The sequence below is a fragment of the Rattus rattus genome, chromosome 8 (assembly GCF_011064425.1).
Source record: "Rattus rattus isolate New Zealand chromosome 8, Rrattus_CSIRO_v1, whole genome shotgun sequence".
Classification (NCBI taxonomy): Eukaryota; Metazoa; Chordata; class Mammalia; order Rodentia; family Muridae; genus Rattus; species Rattus rattus.
The window spans coordinates 18,623,612-18,642,805 of record NC_046161.1 but is presented as its reverse complement, the minus strand read 5'-3'; the positions used below and the strand labels follow the sequence as shown (position 1 = coordinate 18,642,805).

The 19,194-nt window shown below is 44.6% G+C and overlaps 1 protein-coding gene across 5 annotated transcripts in view; it reads right to left on the bottom strand.

Moving 5' to 3' along the window:
* Positions 1 to 17,829, bottom strand: part of Kiaa0895 (KIAA0895 ortholog) — a 31,449-nt gene extending 13,620 nt beyond the window's left edge. For 2 of the 5 annotated variants that reach the window (XM_032911595.1, XM_032911597.1), the window contains exons 1-3: positions 17,529 to 17,829; positions 6,174 to 6,868; positions 497 to 640 (exon numbers count right to left, since the gene is read on the bottom strand). In XM_032911595.1, coding sequence (XP_032767486.1) covers positions 497 to 640; positions 6,174 to 6,868; positions 17,529 to 17,826 — 1,137 coding nt within the window. In that variant the 5' untranslated portion in view covers positions 17,827 to 17,829. Of the gene's footprint in view, positions 1 to 496; positions 641 to 6,173; positions 6,869 to 15,224; positions 15,769 to 17,528 lie in introns of those variants that run through there. The other 3 variants (XM_032911596.1, XM_032911600.1, XM_032911599.1) reach the window with 3 other exon arrangements.
* Positions 17,830 to 19,194: the final 1,365 nt, after the last annotated feature.

Sequence of the window (19,194 nt, the reverse complement as noted above, 5' to 3'; positions counted from 1 at the left end):
AGAATGGATAGAGCTTTACAGTAGAGTGCTTGCCCAAGGTCTTGGGCTCAATTCTTGGTGCCTTAAAAGTGGGGAGGGAGTGGCAAGATGGCTCAATGGCCAAAGGTACTTCCCCTGCAAGATGGCAACTCTAGTCTCAGCCTCAGAACCACACAGAACTGGAAAGAACTATCCTGTTCACACACACAGGCACCACAGAAACCTGCACATTGTCAGTGCTGGTTTTGAGACTGATGACTAAGAACACAGCTGCAAAATCTCTCTTTAATAATTCTCATTGAGTAACACAATGCTATAAGCTACACAGACAGGAATGACCCTAGGAACAAAAGAAAGGTGGCAAAACCCAATCCAATCAGTAAAACAAGCCTGACCAAACAAAACCTTCAGAAAAGAGCATGCACTTGGCACTAATCTTGAGTGCAAGCACTGCAGCCAGGCCCTGCCCACTGACCGCCCATACCTCTCCCAGGCCCCACCCACCCGTGGCCCGTACCTCTCCCAGGCAGCCTTCCTTCATCATGTACTTCCTAACATGACTCCAGATACGGGTTTTAGACAACAAGCTACCACCAGTAGCTTGTTCAAATTTTTCATAACTTCCATATTTCTGTAAAGTCAGCTCCATAATATTGATGGACTGTAAAAGAAAGATTAAATCAACAGCTCATGCCACTGAGATGAAGTCAGCTAATTATGATCTTATTCGTCAAGATGTATTCAGATTTACTAGTAACGGGGTTAAGATGAAACTCCAGCTTCACATTTTTCTAAGCTTAAACAGTTCCCACTGACTTTCAAAAATCATTGTAAACGCCTGTGAACTTACAAGTGCTCTTGCTGGCCCAGCGGCACCTCCCAGAGCTAAACAGTGAGATGCTCCCACGGCCACAAGTGAGACTGACTGAGAAGGAAAGGAAGGGCGTCGGGGCCCAAAGAGACGCTCTTCCTCCCTGTCTTCCGGTTCTTCAGCCAGAGATGCAGAGGCTGATGCGCTGTCGACACGCTGTGCCTGTGACTGCCGCTAGGAGAAGCTGGGCAGAGAGGATATTGGCTTCTTGACAAGACCCGTGGTGGTTTGGAAGAACTCCAGAGTAAACCAAGTATGTCCCCAGATCAGATGGTAGCTTACAAGTATCATTTAGTTAAAGGGAAAAAAGCTTAAATATTTAAAAACATACAAGACAACCAGTCCTCTGTAGCAATCTATAAAATCTGCTTAAAATGCACCTGTTTATCTATCTACTTGTGTGCTATGGGTGCATTTATGTCTGTGCACCACTTGGACGCATCTCCTTCTTTGGACAACCTGTCAAGGAAAATGTATTCAAAAGGCAAGCAAACCTCCTGATCAGAAATACAGACAGCAGACCACGAGACTGAGAGAGTACTGAAGGGCCAAAGCCAGCTTTTATTCTGTTGACGAAAATAATACTCTTCGGTGACAATGATGATGAGGATGGTGGTGAGGAGGAGGAGGAAGAGGAGGATGGTAAGTCAGAATAGTTCCATCTTTCATCTAGGGCAATGTACTATACACTTCTCATCATCTTAAAAAGTTGAGATTTTTTCCAAATAGACACAAAGTAAAGACTAATTAAAAATCTGGTAATAAACACAAATTATCAGAACCTCCAAGAAAACCACCCAGAATAAGAATCTAAGTAGAGGAAACCAGAAGATTCCATGTGTGTTTCCTTCACTGCACTCTGGGATGGGCTGGCTGCTCTGGCAGACCTCCTGGGCTGGTTCCCAGCGCTCACACAGCAGGTCACAGTGGCTGTAACTCTAGTTCCAGGACACCTAACAGCCGCTTCTGGCCTGCATGGGCATCTATGCATTCACCACACTTACACAAGGGAAAACACCCATGCATTTAGAAATAAATAAATCTTTTTAAAACCACTCATATACAGAGCATAAAACAAGTCCAAGAAAACTTTTGAAAAGAGATCCTGTGTCTGGATTGTTGTGAGACTCATAAGGACAGTGGCAATCTGCATTAGAGCTGAGAGGTGCGCCTGACCTCTGCCATCAGCAAATGTTACCCAGCACTTCCTCACTGATGAGGGTCCACTCTGTATCGGCACGACACACAGCACATTTGATATGTCAAAGGGGGGGGGGGCTGGAGAGATGGCTCAGCGGGTAAGAGCACTGACCGCTCTTCCAGAGGTCCTGAGTTCAATTCCCAGCAACCACATGGTGGCTCACAACCATCTGTAATGGGATCTGATGCCCTCTTCTGTTGTGTCTGAAGACAGTGACAGTATAAATATAAATATAAATAAATAAATATTTTTAAAAAGATAGGAGGGAAGATATCACATCACAAGTGTGAGTCACTACACAAAAACATTACTAAGGAACTAGGGATGCACTGTAAAGTTATCACAATTACTCAGAATTACTCCAATAGGCTTTTGCTGCGAAACCCCTGACAGCTTTGCTCAGGAGGGCCAAGGGCAGTGGACTGGGATAGCCAGGCTGTTTGTCAGCACAGGCCTTGGCCCCAGCTTGTCTGATTATTAAATCAGAGACTGGTTTTTGTTTTCTTTGGGAGGGGGGCATTGAACTGGCTGATTTTGTGTGTCAATTTGACAAAAGCTACAATCATCAGAGAGGAAGAAGCCTTAGTTAAGGAAATGCCTCCTCCATGAGATCTGAGATCTAACTGTAAGGCACTTTCTTAATTAGTGATCAATGGGGGAGGGCTCAGCCCATCCTATAGAGTGAGTTCCAGGACAACCAGGGTTACACAAAGAAACCTTGTTTCAACACCTACCAAACAAAGCAGGTTCTGGGGCCAGATATGGGACTGCCATGCCTTTAATCCCAGTGCTCAGGGGCAGAGGCAGGTGGATCTCTGGTCCATCCTGGGCTAGGTTCTATAAGAAGGCAGGCTGAGTGAGCCAGGGAAACAAGTCAGTAAGCAGCACCCATCCATGGCCTCTGCATCAGCTCCTGCCTCCAGGGCCCAGCCCTGGGAGTTCCTGTCCTGCCTTCCTTCAGTGATGAAGTCCTGTGGAAATGCAAGCCATTCAATAAACCCTTTCCTCCCCAATTTGCTTTTTGTCATGGTATTTTGTCACAGCAATAGACAGTCACACCTAAGACAGTGATGGTATTTGAGAAAGGGTCTCACTGGAACTCTGTAGAGCAGGCCTGTGTCAATTCACAGAGATCCACCTGCCTCAGCCCCTTTGTGTAGCCCTGACTGTACTGGAACTCACTCTATAAAAAAGGCTGGCTTTGAACTCACAAGATCTGCCTGCCTCTGCCTCCCAAGTGCTGGGACTAAAGGAGTGTGCTGTGGTAAACATCCTGAAGTTCATCCTAAGTTTAAAACTAGTGTAAGACACGTAAATACTTCATCTATAAACTGAAAATCTCTTTCTCTATAAAATGTCCATGGTTGTCTTTGACGAGCTGGCAAATGTTCTGAACAAACTCAGAGCTCTGCTAACTGCTTTTAGTTTACTACTGATTCTGTTTTTAGTTTACTACTGATTCTGGTTTTAGTTTACTACTGATTCTGTTTTTAGTTTACTACTGATTCTGTTTTTAGTTTACTACTGATTCTGTTTTTAGTTTACTACTGATTCTGTTTTTAGTTTACTACTGATTCTGTTTTTAGTTTACTAGCTGATTCTGGTTTTTTGTTTGGAAATCTGACACAAGCCACTTCCAAGATTATGTGCTAACATTCTCTCCTCAAGTGCAGTTTCATTCAGTGAAAAGCTATTTACAATGGGGAAACTGATACAGGAGGAGGGGTGACCATGTCAGAAGAGGAACAGTTAGGAGGCCTGGCTTCCCAGGAGGCTCCACCACTTAGCGCCGTGACTCTACATCTCCTAGGCTTGGCTTCCTCAGCGGCAACATGAAGATGCAAACCGTTTACCCTACTTACCTTACGGAACTGCTTTAAGGACAAAATGTACATCTACTTCCCAAATCACTATACAGTGTTGAATTTATCAGAACTGCTAGCCTTTAATTTTGGAATTCAGTGTAAATGAATGTGTTATTAGGGGCAGTATTTTTCTATGTTGCCAATATCCAACCCCAGTACCGCATTTCCTTCAAAAAATTGTAAAATCTAAGATTTTTCTCCTTAATTCTGAGTAACTTTAAAAAAAATTGTAAAATCTAAGATTTTTCTCCTTAATTCTGAGTAACTTTACAGACTCCTAGACCCGACAGACCATTTTACCTAAGCCTTTCAAATACTCAGACTACAGACATAATCCAACTGTACCCAACAAGACAGTCTTTGTGTGATAGGCATGGGGGTGGGAGGGAGGACTTCAGATAGTCTCAGGTAGCCTAGGCTGGCCTTGAACTATGCAGCCAAGGGTGACCTTAACCTTGACCTTGTCTACAATTCTCAAGGTGCTAGAATTATAGGCACGGTATCCTAAAACCCAGCCTTTAAACAATACAACAAGGGGGTAGAGAGGACTCAGAGGTTAAAAACATTGTCTGCTCTTGCAGAGAACCCTGGTTTGAGTCCCAGCACTTATATGGTGATTCACAACTGTCTGTAACTCCAGTTTATGGTCTCTAAGGTCATCAAGCACACACATTTTATAGGCATACATGCAGGCAAAACACCCACACACTGAAAATTTTTTAATTAAAAAAAAAAGTCTTCCAGTATTAGGTAATGAGCTTGGGGCCTCGTACTCTCTGGGCAAGAGCTCTAGCAGTGAACTATAGCCCTGGGCTGCCCACTGTGGGCCTGTGGACGGGGCAGCATCACTTCCAGGCAGGCAGACCTGGACTGTGTACGGAGCTAGGTAAGCATGGCCCTGCCGTGAGTGGCTCATCAAGCAGCATTTTTTCCATGCTTTCTGCTGTGCTCACTTAGCTGTGAGCCAGTTCCCTGGTTAGGGTAATGCTTCACGGAACTGCAAGCAGACCTGCCTTCTAACTCCAGCCCCGACTCTCAGTGATGAGAACCCATAATCAAAACAAACCTTTCCTCTCTTACATTGCTTCTGATCTGCTTTACCACAGCAACAGAATGAAGCTAGAAGTAGCCCTGGCTAGCTCAAACTGAGGATTACTTGTAAGCACAGCCTCAAAAGGTGGTGTCAGCACTGAGGGGAGGTAGTCACTTAAAATGATCTTAAACATGCTATGCATTTACCTATATAATAATAAAGAAGAGAAGACAAAGGGGAGAAGGATGATTTGAACTGAAAGGAACAGCAAACTAGGCCTGGGATGTAGATCAGCCAGTAGAGGGCTTGCCTAGGATGCTTGAAACCCAGGGTCTGATCCCCAGCAGCTGGACAATCAGAAGGCCAAGGTCATTTTCCCTACACGGGAACTCTAGACCAGGCTAGGCCATCTGAAATCTTGTCTAAACAACAAGCAAACAAAGGGTGAGTGCTCACTGGAAAACACAAAAGCAAGAGAAGAAGAGTTCTTCTACCAAGGAAAATACACAGCAATTTAAAATCATCTCAAGAATATTAAAAAGCTTCATAAGGTAGGTATGGAAGCACACTCCTATAATCCCAGGACTTAGTTTATTTTTAAAACCGTATGTGGGATGTGGCACTCACATGCCTAGGAAGTCGGTTCTGTCCTCCTAACCTTGTGTCTTGGGGATTGACTGGTCTGGGGATGTCAGACTTAGTGGCTGGAGCCTTTACGTACTGAGCCATCTCACCAGCCTGGTCCCAGTGCTCGGGAGGTAGAAACAGAAAGAGCTGGAGTTCAAGATTCTCTCCAGTCATGCTGTAAATCCGAGGTTAGCCTGGGTTACTCTCCTGTCTCCCATGTGTTCATGAAGGGATGTAATATGTACAATTGCCCAGCATGTCCAAGACTCCAGGTTTGATCTTCTAGCCCCCAAGGGGGAAACCAAACAGTGCAGTCTACCTAACCCCTATCTATGTGTTGGCTAATGAGCCACGAATTCAAATTCGAAGTCAGTGTCTTCCAGTCAGAGAACCCAGTGTAGAGTCTGTACATTTTTACTACAACACGGTTCTCATACATGTGAGCGAAAACACTCACCTACAAACCTCTTATCACACGGCCACCCCTCCCTGGTGAGAGTTAATAGAGGATATGAAGGAATCTCCTTTTGCCTACAGAACGGTAGGTTAATCGCTTTAGCTACGTAGTGAACTACCACTAGGAAAGCGGCATTTTACCTGCTTAAGGAAGCGGTCAGAGGCGTGGCTGTGCTTGGCTAACACGCCTGGCAGAGAGGGATTGGCGTACTCAAACTGAGGGTTGTAAGTGTAGTCAGACTTGAAGAACCTCAGCTTTTCCTTCTCCAGGTTGATGGGCTTTATAGCGGTCAATATACAGAGCTTTTTCCCAGAAAAGTCATCTCCTTTCTCAAAGCTTCTGCACAGCTGAGGCTGCTGCTTTGGCTTTGGCAGAGGGGTCAGGTTGCGCCGTTTGACCTTGTTTTTCGGTTTGGGTGGCAGTGCGAGGCCGCTTCCTGTAACAGAGATATCACGGGTAAACTTTACAGGACTTGGTACTGAACTAGTGACAAGAACAGCAGACTGCCTGTCTAGGCAGTACCAAGTACCGGTGCTTGTCACAGGCACCAGGGCTGGTGTCCTGCTAGAATCTTTGCTATGAGAGGAACTAGGAGATTTGCTGGGCTTTCTATGTCGTTTGGAGTGGGCAGAGGAAAACCGCTTTTGTGAATGGTGCTTTCTCTCCTCCTTGCTCTGAAGTAGAACATTGTAACTACTGGTTCCAGTTGTGAAAGTGTCCTTGAGAACTCCAGAGGACAGACTGGAAAAGCTTCTCTTGCTGTCAATGGTCAATGCCTCTTCTGCATTTAGAACAAACTTCTTAGCAAGTTCATGCTCAGGCCAGTGAAGCTTTTCTGTGATAACAAAACCAAACAGAGAAACAACAGAGATGCCAGATGAAGCACACTGCGGGTTAAATGGAAACTTCCCTGAAGCCCTGCGAACCCTATAAACTAGCAAACATCTTTAGAACGGCTACTTCAGGCATTAACAGGACACATTTCTGTGCTAACATAAATTATCCATTGACATGCTCAGCTTCAATCCACACCTGTGGTGGAGTCTAGTAAAATGAAATCACGAACAGAAATGCTCTGAATGCCTCATTACTGTGAGCTTAACAAGGACAGATTGTAAGGACACCAGATCACCCTCCAAGACTTTCGAAGTTAATACAAGCTTGACATTTGCAACTCTACAGAGTAAGCGTGCTGTGGGTGCTACCTCACACCTGTAGTCAGAACTCAAGAAACAGAAGCAACCTGGACTAACTACTGAGTGCTAACCCAGAGTTGCACAGCAAGACCTTAATTATCTTAAAACAAGCTAGCTGGGTGTGGTGTCAAATGCTTTTAATCCTAGCACTAGTGAGGCAAAGGCAGGAGGATCTCTGAGTTCAAGACCAGTTCCAGGATCAAGTTCCAGGAAAGCTAGCGCTACAGAGACAAAAAGTTAAGACAAAACAACCATCCCCAACCCCCACCAAACCTCAAAAGTACAAACACAACAGTACTTTTCTACCTTAAAACATTTTTAAGATTCCAGAAATGATAGCTGGGTGCAGTGTACATGCCTTTAATCCCAGCAGTGGGAAGCAGAGGCAGTGGATGTGTCTAAGTTTGAGACAGCCTAGTCTAAAGTTCCACGGCAGCCAGAGCTACGCAGTGAGACCCTGTGTAAAAACACAATCAACTGGTAATATATGTGTATATAAGCATGTTCGGTAAGGTCAGTCACTATTAACAATGTATGTGTAAGCATGTTCGGTAAGGTCAGTCACTATTAACAATGTGTATGTAAGCATGTTCAGTAAGGTCAGTCACTATTAACAATGTATGTGTAAGCATGTTCGGTAAGGTCAGTCACTATTGATAACTGGTTAAGAGCTGAAACTGCAGCTTGGTGATGGAATGTTTGCTGTTTTCCCAGCACTAATATTGTGTATAGGGGCAGGGGGTAGCACATGCCTGTAATCTCCAAACTTGAAAGGTAAGAAGCAGGAGAATCAGAATTTCACAGTTAAACGTAGCCGTGTACTCTTAGACCAGTTTGGGCTAATGAGATGATGTTGCCAAAAAAGGAAAATACATATACTTACTATCACAACAGTGTCAGTACACTGCGTGGCAAGCTGGGGACTTTGTCTCTGGGCCTCGCCAATGCTATGGACAGTTAGAAGTTGCACAGACTGCTTGCTCACGCACTAGCTTCAACGCTGTGAGCTGTTGGGTGGCTCACCAGGAACTCCCGCCTCTCAGAGATGGAAGCAGGAGGGTCAAGAGTCCAAGATGATCCTTACCTACACAGCAGAGCTCGAGGGTAGACTGGGTACATGGGACCCTGTCTCGAAAACTTAGTTTCTGTCCTTTAGAATTTTTCATTCCACAAATGGATAGTGTATTTGGCACATGTCTCCAATAAGCATCTCTATAAACACATACTTGAGTTGTTTCTGTGCAGTCTGCTTCTCCCCACTAGCACTAGGGATGGGCCCATGGCCTCCCACACCCTAGGTAAGCACTCTTCCAGTTAGCTACGACCCAGTCCTACCACTGACTTCTGCTCTGAAGCCTTTTAATAAAACAGCACAGCACATGGTTAAGAGAGTCCTCATGGTCATCACACAGGGCAGACTCCTTATGAGCAGTCTAGGCCATCCTTCTTATAGGACAGTTTCTTGTATGATGGAGAACTACCATCACGTCAGAGTAGAGCAAGGTGTGGTCACTTGGTAGCCCAGGCTGGCCTAGAACCCCTTGATCCTCTTCTCCAAGTGCTGGGATTATAGGTGGGTGCCACCATGGCTGGAAAAATGTCAGTCCAGAAGTTTAGGGTTTGGGGTGAAGAAACAATACCAGGTCAAAGGGAGATAACAGAAATTCTAAGTATGTAAGATACCTAAAGCCCTTTAAGCAAAATTTCTTGCCTACGGTCCAGTACTCACTGGACAAGTGAGGACGGGAGGGTCAGGTCACTTTGTCAACATAGCAAGTGTAAGGCCAGCCTGCATTGTGTGAGGCCCTCTCTCAAGAAAACAAAAAACAAAACCGAACTTTCTTAGACAGCAGGTGAAAGTTTAATTCTAGTGTCTAAAGGATAACGTAAAAGTATGAACTTGTAAGGGCCAAATGTAACTAGATGCGAATTAAGAGGTGGCGGGGCAGGAGGGATGGCTGCGCTTACAGAAGACGTGGCTCCATATCCAGCACCCAGATGGCAGCTCACAGCGATCTGTAACTCCAATCTCAGGGGATGGGATGCCCTCATCTGCCCTCCACGGGCAAGAGGCATCCACATGGTAACCAAACATGCACGCAGGCAAAATGCCCATACACATAAAATAAAATAAAATAAAATAAAATAAAATAAAATAAAATAAAGTAGATGTAGCAGTTTAGAGTTTACCGGGTCATATTGAAGATGAACTGTACAAAGAAGTCACATAAGATGTTAAAGATTTAACCAGCCCAAAGTAGGAGGAGGAATAATATTTTCATCACAGGCTGGCTGGGAACAGTTTCTCAGGAGGCCCAGACTTTGGTGTCCCCCAGAGACACTCAACCTGGGCTGGCAGAGCAAACGAGCAGGAGAACACAGAACATGGGCAGTGCTCCAAAGGCCAGGAACAATGTCAACATCCTTAAAAGGACACAAGTTCAAGAGATTAAAAAGTCACCATGAAAGACAATGAAACAGACACTACAGGAAAGCAGAGGGCAGAGGTAAGAATGTGGGGACCGACTCGGGAGCGCCCTGAAACAGAAAAGGGAAACAACCCAATTATTTTCCCATTTCACCTTCACAGAATCAAGTAAAGTAAACAAAACATTTTAAGAACCAATTAATAAAAATTACTCTGAAAACTTCCTATGTTTATAGTTTATTGCCTATATATTTGCTGATTTTTATTACTTTATTGTTTGAGACAGCCCAAAACTCATTATACAACCCAGGCTGGCATTCTCCCACCTCAGCCCAACTGCTGGGATAACTGAGGTAGGTGGCCATGCATAGCTATGCTCAATTTTTAAGAGGTGAATATTTAATGTAAAAAAGGGTTGATTTTCAAAACTTATAGTACTCTTAAGACCAGAGGGCTCACTGATTTATTTAGTCAAAAGCACCAAGGCCATCCAAACGAAAGCCCATTGAGGCTGGATGTGGTGGTTCACAACTTTACCCCAGGACTCTCAAAGCAGAGGCAGGTGGATTTCCTAAATTCAAGAGGAGCCTAGTCTACATACTGAGTTCCAGGTCAGCCAGGACCACACGCTGAGACTCTGTCTAAAACAAAAACAGTACAACCTTATCCATTGCTCGGAGTACTTTTTAAGTAGCCCTGAGGCTGCAGGTGTACCCTATCTTACAGGGCTGGGATGAAGCCCTGGATGCAGTCCCCCAGCACCGGATGGAGTCGGTACGATCATTAGTTCAAGGCTATCCTAAGTGTTCAGTGTTGGAGCTGAGCTTAGTCCTCAAAGACCAAATCAAAACAACAAACACTGAAAAACCAACACTCTCACCTGCCCCTTTGCGTCCACACCCACACTTGAGTATGTCTTACTCCCACAGCTCTACTTTGAGAAGCCATACATGCTTCCTTGGGTACGCCTGGCTTCTGTCTCAGTGCCTCTCTTACCCTTGTTTTTAGGCCTAAATCAAAACATCTTTATTTAGCCCAGTCCTGGGAGGCGGGTACCTGGGAGGAGAAGGAAGTTATAAATGCAAATGATCAAGTGCACACGATTAACGTGCAGAATCACGAAGAATAATCCAAAGATAGAGTATTAAAACCAACAATCTTGACTATAACAAGTCCTGCCAAAATCTCCCTGGAGGAGTGGGGAGTAGCAGAGGGTGCCCAGCAGACCTCTGTCCCAGGATCCCGCATTTCACTTCCCTTGTTAAAGTCTGCTTGAGGCCTCATCCATGTGCGAAAGTCTCCCAGGGATGGTGAGGCCAGTGCTGTCACAATTTATGTCCCAGTCACTGTAATCCTAGTTCGGCTATATTAAATGGTGCAGAGCTGTTTGCGGTGGCTCACACGGCTAATCCCAGTACTTGGGAGGCTAAGACAGAGGTATTGTCAGGAGTCAAAAGTGAGACCGAGCTACAGAGCAAGAATCTGTGCTTCAAAAACCAAATAGAAGTTATAACAAGATGGCTCAGAGGGTACTTACCGTCAGTCCTGTCAACCTGAGTCGTAAGGCTGGAACCCACATGGTGGAGAGGCACAGTGACTCTCACAAGTTGTCCCCTACTTCCAGAGCACTTCAATCACTCACAACTCTTTTATTAAAAACTTGGAGTGCCTGGCTGAGGAGTTCATACACCCTCAGGAAGACCCTACTACTGTTTCTTTGCTAAGTGGACATAGCATCAAACCGTGAACAAATATGCGTCCTTACACCCATAGATCGTGCAGCCCACTGCTCTTCATGAGGTAGACTCGGTTAACCCAGAGAGCCACCCTCTTCAGAGTGACTGTGGACTCCTCGTCGGCTGTGTCATCCCCTACTTCCAGGGCCCAGGTAACAGCACAGAAGAGGAGGTGAAAGGTCATTGGAGCCGGAAAGTAGGGAAGGTGGCTGTGAAGTGGTGTTTTCCAGACACAGGAGGGAGGGCTGGGAGCCAGCAACTCACAGTAGCTATGGCTGCTTGCACAAACTCAAGCCTACAATGGTTGCCAGAGAAGAGAGACCCTTTTCTTAGTGGTCACTGATAAGGGGACGAGTAGTAGCTGAGCAGAAGGCTGGCCTCAGGAGAAGGGGAGTTGGGGAGAGGATGCAGAAGGGAGAAGGTATGCACGTTGGAAACCCGTTGTACACAGGCTAACTAGGCTAACCAAACATTTTAAAAGGCAAATAGTATTATTACATTAAAATTGCTCCTCATGGGATGGGGGGAGGGGTTGTGGAGGGTTAACTGGGAAGGGAGATACCATTTGAGATGTAAACAAATGGATTGATCAATAAAAAATAAAATAAGATAAAATAATAGGAAAGAAAGAAAATTGCTTCTCAGCATTAGCACTGTGATAAAGACACTGAATTTGCCAATAGGACAAAAGCTTCGTATGAATCTAGAACAGGAGAAGAGGACACTCAGACTCCTGGCTTCTTCCTAGCTCTATCAAGGACTCTCTGTAACAGCCTAATCTTCAAACCCATCAGGGCTCTTGTTCCTATCTAAAGCATGGAGGAGAACGGACTCTCAGTAAACAAGCAGTTCACTGCTTGGAATGGCTTAGGTTTCTGAAAAGTTATAACATCTAACTAGAAACCAGACCAGCAAAAACAACACCTGGTGGAAAAATACCGGCCAACAAACTTTGCCTACAAAACTGTGCATCTCTCTTTTCTTTTTGTTTTTCTGTTCTGAGTTTATCTTTCTTCCTTTCTTGTTTTTGGTTCAGCGTCTTGTTACTTTGTTTTTAGCGTGTCTTTCTGTGTGTGTCCAGTGAATGGATGCCACTTGTGCACAGGTGCCTTCAGGTGCCAGGAGAGATGGTCCAGTCTCTTGGAGCCAGTTCCTGGTCCTTGTGAGTACATGGTTGCTGAACTCTTGTCCTCCAAAAAGGGGCAAGTGCTCTCAACTGCTGAGCCATCTCTCCACCCCCAAACCCCATCATGCACACTACCCAGCTCCCCCTGCCCTAGCTGACAACCGAACCCCAGGGCCTTGCACTTGGCAATCGCTCTATCACTGAGCTAAATCCCCAAACCACCACCATCCCCCTCCCTTTTTTTTTTTTTTTTTTTTTTTTTTTTTTAGGATACAAGGCCTCTCTGTTTGGCCCTGGCTGGCCTGGAACGCTATGTAGACCAGGCTGGCCTATATAACACGGAGAGCTGTCTCTGAGTACAGTTCTGGGTTTTGAACTGAGGGTCTTGTATATGCTAACTAGCTGGTATGCCACTTAGCTGTACTCGCAGCCAAATGAAAATCTCATGATGCACTAGTACTTATAAAACTTGACAACTTGGGTTAATGTTGCAAAAGGATGCCTGACTGCAGGAATATAAAACAGAACTAAACAAAAACTCGTAATGTCCAAAGAGAAACACTTTAGTGTTATAGAGGATTTCATCTCTTAAGCTCAGATGATATCTACTGACAGTAGAAAGGATTATTAACTTATCGGAACCTCAGAGTATTGTGCAATGAAAATAAAGCTGAAGTTACAGGTGCCAGCACTGAGGACCACCAGACAGTGTTGACTAATGGAAGCCACGTCAAAGGAGGGCATGGCCACATTTATATGTAGTTCACAAACAGCAAAGCTAGCTCCTGTGCTTTTGCTTGTAATGCCAGCATTTAGGGGAGGCTGAGACAAGGGGTCAGCCTGGGCTACACAGTGAGTTCCAAGCCAATCTGGGCTAGAATGAGAACCTATCTAAAAAACAACACTGGCAAAAAGAAAATAAGAGACCAACACTCAAGGGACCAAATTCTCTACACTTTCTTCTCAAGGATTTCCCTCCTTAGGCCACCTTTCTGTTCCCCTTTCATAAGCAGAGAGGAGAGCAAACTAATTGTAAGCAGCTCTATTCTACACTGCTTTCAGAGTCTTGCTTGTTGTTGTTTTTTTCAATACAAAAAAATATAGAACTGCAACCGTGACAATTACATCAAGGTGTCAGGAGAGTCTGGTACGAAGGGAGAACCACCTGTCCTGCTATGTGCTTTCTGATGATGGATACGTAGCTAGTAGTCAACCATCCCAGGAGAAGAGGCAGACCTAGGAGAGAAGGATGATCTGAGGACTGGCCACACAAAGTGGGAAGGTTAGACGGGTGTGGGAGATGAGGCTGGAGCACCGGAGTCACAGCAGACAGAGTTTTCTCCTAACGCTGGGGAAAGATTTGTGTCTGTGTGAGTCAGAGTCAATGATCTCTTTCGTCACCACCATCAGGGCTGACGTGCTTACAGACCCCCAACCACAGAAGCAACAAAAAACAAGACTCTTGTTAGGATTGGCGAGATGCTCCATGGGTAAAGGTGCTTGCTGCTAAGTCAATTCACCAAGTAGAAGGTGAGAACTGAATCCAGAAACTCATGCTCTGACCTTCACACATGTGCTTATCACCCCAACTCCCTCACACACATACAGTCTCACTAGGGTGACAGACACTGAGTTACTCTCCACACGGACTCTGGAGTACACGCTCAGCATGGCAGGGCAGCTCATACCTGCAAACCTAGCACTTGGGAGGTAAAGGAGGAGCTCCAACCGAGGCCAACAGGGGCTACATGGTGAGACTCTGTTTCTAAAAACTGAAATGAAACCAAGCATGGCTGGCCCGGGCCTTTACACCCAGCACTCTGGAGGCTGAGGCAGCAGATCTCACAGAACAAAAACTAAAAGCAAAAATAAATAAATAGATAGATAAATAGATAGATAGACAGACAGACAGACAGTAAAATGATCACACCACGTACTGGGACACTGGGATTACATGTGCAAACCACAATGCTAAGATTCTGAGAGTTTTGTTTTTTGAGACAGGGTCTCAGAGTTCCCAGATTGGCCCCAAAGTCATGTGTAGCTAAGGCTACCCATGAACTCCGGATCTTCCAAACCCTGAGATTACAGGTGCAGCCATCATGCAGAGCTGCTTGTCTGAAGCTTAATGGAAAAGAACATAATCCCAGAAAGACATAAGACTCTGACACGGCTAGGTGTGGTTCCTTATGAGGTCCTGGACATAGGATTGCTATGAGCTCCACAGCAGTCACAACTACAAAGTGAGCAGTGTGTCTAAAAGGGAAGGAGGAGGGGGGAGGGAGGAGGGAGGAGGGAGAGGGGTTATAAGAGGTGAGCTAGGTATGGTGTTGCAACCTGTAATCCCAGCACTCAGGAGACCAAGCCAAGAGGCCACTCCATGCAATGCAGAAAAAAAGCAGGAAGAAAGAGACAAGGGAGCAAGGAACAGAGGGAGGAGTGAGGGAGGAAAGTAAACCTTTTCTCATTTGATGCCATTTCTAAGCCAATATACAGTTTTTCTATAGCTTCCACTTCTGTCACCTCGCCCTCCAGTCAGCAGTCACTAGGATGTCACGTCTAGATCATAGAACATCATGACTAAGTAAAACTCGGGTACCATACAAAGTAATTTTACGAACAACTGCCTCAGTTTTGGAACATAAAATACCACTTTGTTCTACATTCACAGCTTTTTACCCCACTTGAACTTCTGACTCTCCTACCTCCAGATCTTGGGTGGTTGGGTTCTAAGTGTGCACTGCTGGGCACCAGGGGCAGGGTTTCTTGCATGCTAGGCAAGCACTCTCTCGACCGGGCCACATGCCCAGTGTCCAGCCCCTTTACGTTATGTTGGAATAGGCACTCAGTAAGTTACCCAGAAGGACCTTGAACTTGCCGTCTCTCTGTTGCAGCTTCCCAGTAGCTAGGGTTATAGGCCCATGTCACCAGGCTGCCGTATTTATTGCTATTTCAAAGCAAAAAGGAAAAAGGATCATATTTTCGTCAGTATTCTTATCCCAATCAAGTTCTATTGGAAGAAAGCAAGCATCTGAAACACTGCAGGGTGCAGGAGAGTCTGGGTAGCACAGGGTGTGTTTCTCAGCTACTCTCATCATTCGGTTCGGTCCCATTGATTGACTGACATTTCAGCAAGAAGCCTGACCAACAGGAAGAGTCTGCGTAATAAATGAATAATAATAACAATGATGAAAATCACTTTGTAACAGTGGCAAATGTTTAAGAACACCAGAGACAAGTTCCTAAGGCTAGTATTTCACTGCCTGTAGATCACCTACATCAGAAAATGGTTTGGCACATGAACTCCACTCAATTCTGGGCAAAGAGCTAGTTAACAAGAGTAGGTGTTCAGTTAAAAAGAACCCATCCTCAAACCCCTAACTCTGCAGGAATACAGTTATGTTTTAATCAGATACCATACTAATATTTTAATCATATTCTCACTACAATGACTTTCAGTTTGGGGGGGGTTATTTTAATCGGTGTAGTTTCTAAACCCGGTGAGTCATATGGGCTACAGAATCTATTTTCTTGCAGGCAGTGGTTTTAACTGGAAGACAGGGAGAGTACTTTGCCACCCACAGGGCATTTTTGGTTGTCACAATTCTCTGTGTTAAAATACGGTTGCTCACAATAAAGAATTAACTTTTCCAATATTAAACTGCTGAAGTTGAGAAGCCTTGTTCTATATCATAAAAAGGACTGCAAGTTTTAAATTACCTTTTTTAGTGTGCAAAAGAATGCATTTCTGACATTTGTGTTCTAACCTAGTTTATGGTAAGCAAGTACTCTCTTGGCCTTATTACGACAGCCTGTGCACATGTGTCACTGAGACTTGCTCAGATTTGCCCCTCTTCTGCCCTGTTTGAGGTTTTAAAGCAACTTTTGACATTGTATTGTTTTGGTTTGTTTGTTTGTTTGTTTTTAGAGTCTGGGTCTGGAACTTGTTGTATAAACCAGGCTGACTTTAAGTTCATAGAAATCCACCTGTGTCTGCCTCTGATAATGTGTTTTAAGATGAAAGACTAATATCTACATCAAATCTCAATTTTAAAAAGCCTAATGCCAATTTAAGTGCCTCTAAGATCTTGGCTTTTATAACAGTATGTTTCCTATCAACAGAACAATGGGATAATCTGTAGGTTACTAGAATTCCACAACAATCAGTTCTGTATTTTATACACTGAACAACAAATAGTATTAAAAAATTAAGATTAGAAAGTATTTTCCCTTAAAAATAATTTAGTTTTCAATTAAAAAAAAACAAACTCTGCAATACCATACTGTGAGATGAATTTCAAAGCACCATAATGAAACCTCTTACTTTGTATGCTATCTTAAAAAAGGATCTTAGCTATTGGTGTCCATATCTCAGCACCTGGGAGACTGAGACAGGAGGACCGTGAGTTCAAGGCCAGTCCGGGTAACCTAGCTAGACCCTGGTTCAAAACAATAAATTCAGAAAAATTGGTCTACTGGGTACTGCAATACCCAGTATTCTAGGCTTATTTTTGTGACACTCTACTTTGGGAATTAGCTATTTCTCTTTATTCTGTTGTTTTGGTATCTGTCCTGCAGAAATGTTTTCATGCAGAATCAAATGCTGAGGGTCTGGAACTGTTTAGTATTATTAAAGATTTAAATATGGCTAATATGCATATCTATTTAAAAATGAAAGACAAACTTTCTAACCTTGGATCTAAACACCTGCTCTTATTTCAATTCATAGTGTTTGATAATAAATGCAAACAAACATACACAGCATACACTGAAATGTAGAGATGTGTTTCCATGGCTGATTTTTTTTCCTGAGCACTCTAGAAAATATAACACCTTACTACACACCTAAAATGCTGTGAAATCGGATTGGACTCTACACTCTCTAGATTGCAGAGTTCCTGCCCCTTCCCTCTGCTGGGCTAGGGCTGCGCGACTGCTCCCCGGTCCCAAACCCAAAGGTCTCCACCCGCTGCAGCCGCGCCACCTGGGTCAGCAATGCCTGCACTCACCCGTTACGCGAATAGACTCCAGCATCGTCCCGCCAGGGCCAAAGCCCAGGCCGGCGGGCCGCACGGACGAAAACTCCCGTAAGGTAGCTCGGGACCAGATAGGGCAGGACCGGCAGCGCAAGGTGGAGGACCACGTCTGTTCCAGAGGGTGGTTCCACCTGGCCTCAGCGCTAAGAACCCGCCACGGTGACGTCGCTGCAACCCCGTTGCTAGGAGACGATCCTGCCTTCTTCCCGAACTCTGCGCCTCCAAACGTGCTCGCCGCTGGAGGCGCTCCTGCGATTGACACCCTGCTCATAGGGAGAGAAGGGAAGCGAACTACAACTCCCAGCGTGCACAGAGCGGACCCGTGCATGGAGCTGGTCCGCCGCGGCTAGGGTGTTTGCGTGGGGAGGACGGGATCTGCGTGAGGTTCAAGGGGTCTCGTTTCACGATGGAATCGGGAAATAGGAATGGTGTAATAATTCTTAGTTTTAGTTGATCAGTGCAAATTCAGACTCCTGACCTTTTAGCTAATTTACGTGGTATGAAATAAGTAGGACGTTTTTAGAAAAAGAAGTAGCTGGCCAGGTATGGTGGTACACTACTGTAATCCCAACACTTGAGAGGTGTGTAGCAAAGAGGATCAGGGGTGCAAGATCATCATCGCTACACAGTGAATTTTGAAACCACCTTGACTATACAAGAATGTCTTTAAAAAAGAATAAAATAAATACAATTATTTTAAAAGGCGGTCTGGAGAGATGGCTCGGCAGTTAAGAGCACTGGCTGCTCACAGCATCCATTTCCTGGGCATTCCATGCCCTCGGGCTCTCCCCAGGCCTCTGCGTGCAAACACTCATGACACACATACACACACATTTTTAATTTTTTTTCTAAATCGAAAAAGGAAACAGCCTGTGGGTGTAGCTCAATTGGTGACATGCTTGCGTAGCATTCACGAAGCCCTGAATTTAATCCCCAGTATTGTACAAACCTGGCCTAGTGGTACACATCTGTAATTCCAGCAATCAACAGGTAGAAGCAGGAGGATCGAGATGTTCAAATTCCTCTATGAGCTTGAAGCCACCCTAGACTACAAATATTTGACTTGTGTACCTATCTTATATATCTATATATCTGAGGTTGCATAAAGGAGTTTGAGAGGGAAAAGTTAATAATAATTAAATCATAAATTTATTTGAAATCTATTTGTGTATGTAAATTTTTACCATTTTAAAATGAAAGCAAATTTTCACACTGAGATAGATGTGCTTGTTTATTTTTACATAATCTCAGCTGAATATTTTATAATGCAGGACACAGAATATCTTCAACAGTTTTGTGTGTGTGTGTGTGTGTGTAAGTGTATGTGTGTGTGGGGGGGGACCGCAATTGTGTGCCGTGCGTGATATGTGTGTGGAGGTCAGAGGACAGCCTGCAGGAGTTCTCTCCTTCCACCAAATGGGTTCTGGGACTCGAACTCAGGTCGTCAAGCTTGGTGGTAGGTGCTTTACTGCTGAGTCATCTCCCCTTCACATCTTCCAAATTTTTCAGATGTGATTTTTCTTTTTAATTTTGTAATTGTCAATGCTGAGACTACCATTTTACATAAGCACACAGCATAAAAATCAAAGTATGCTTAGTGATTTTCAGAACGTTGGAAATTCTGTCCTAATCCTTAGAC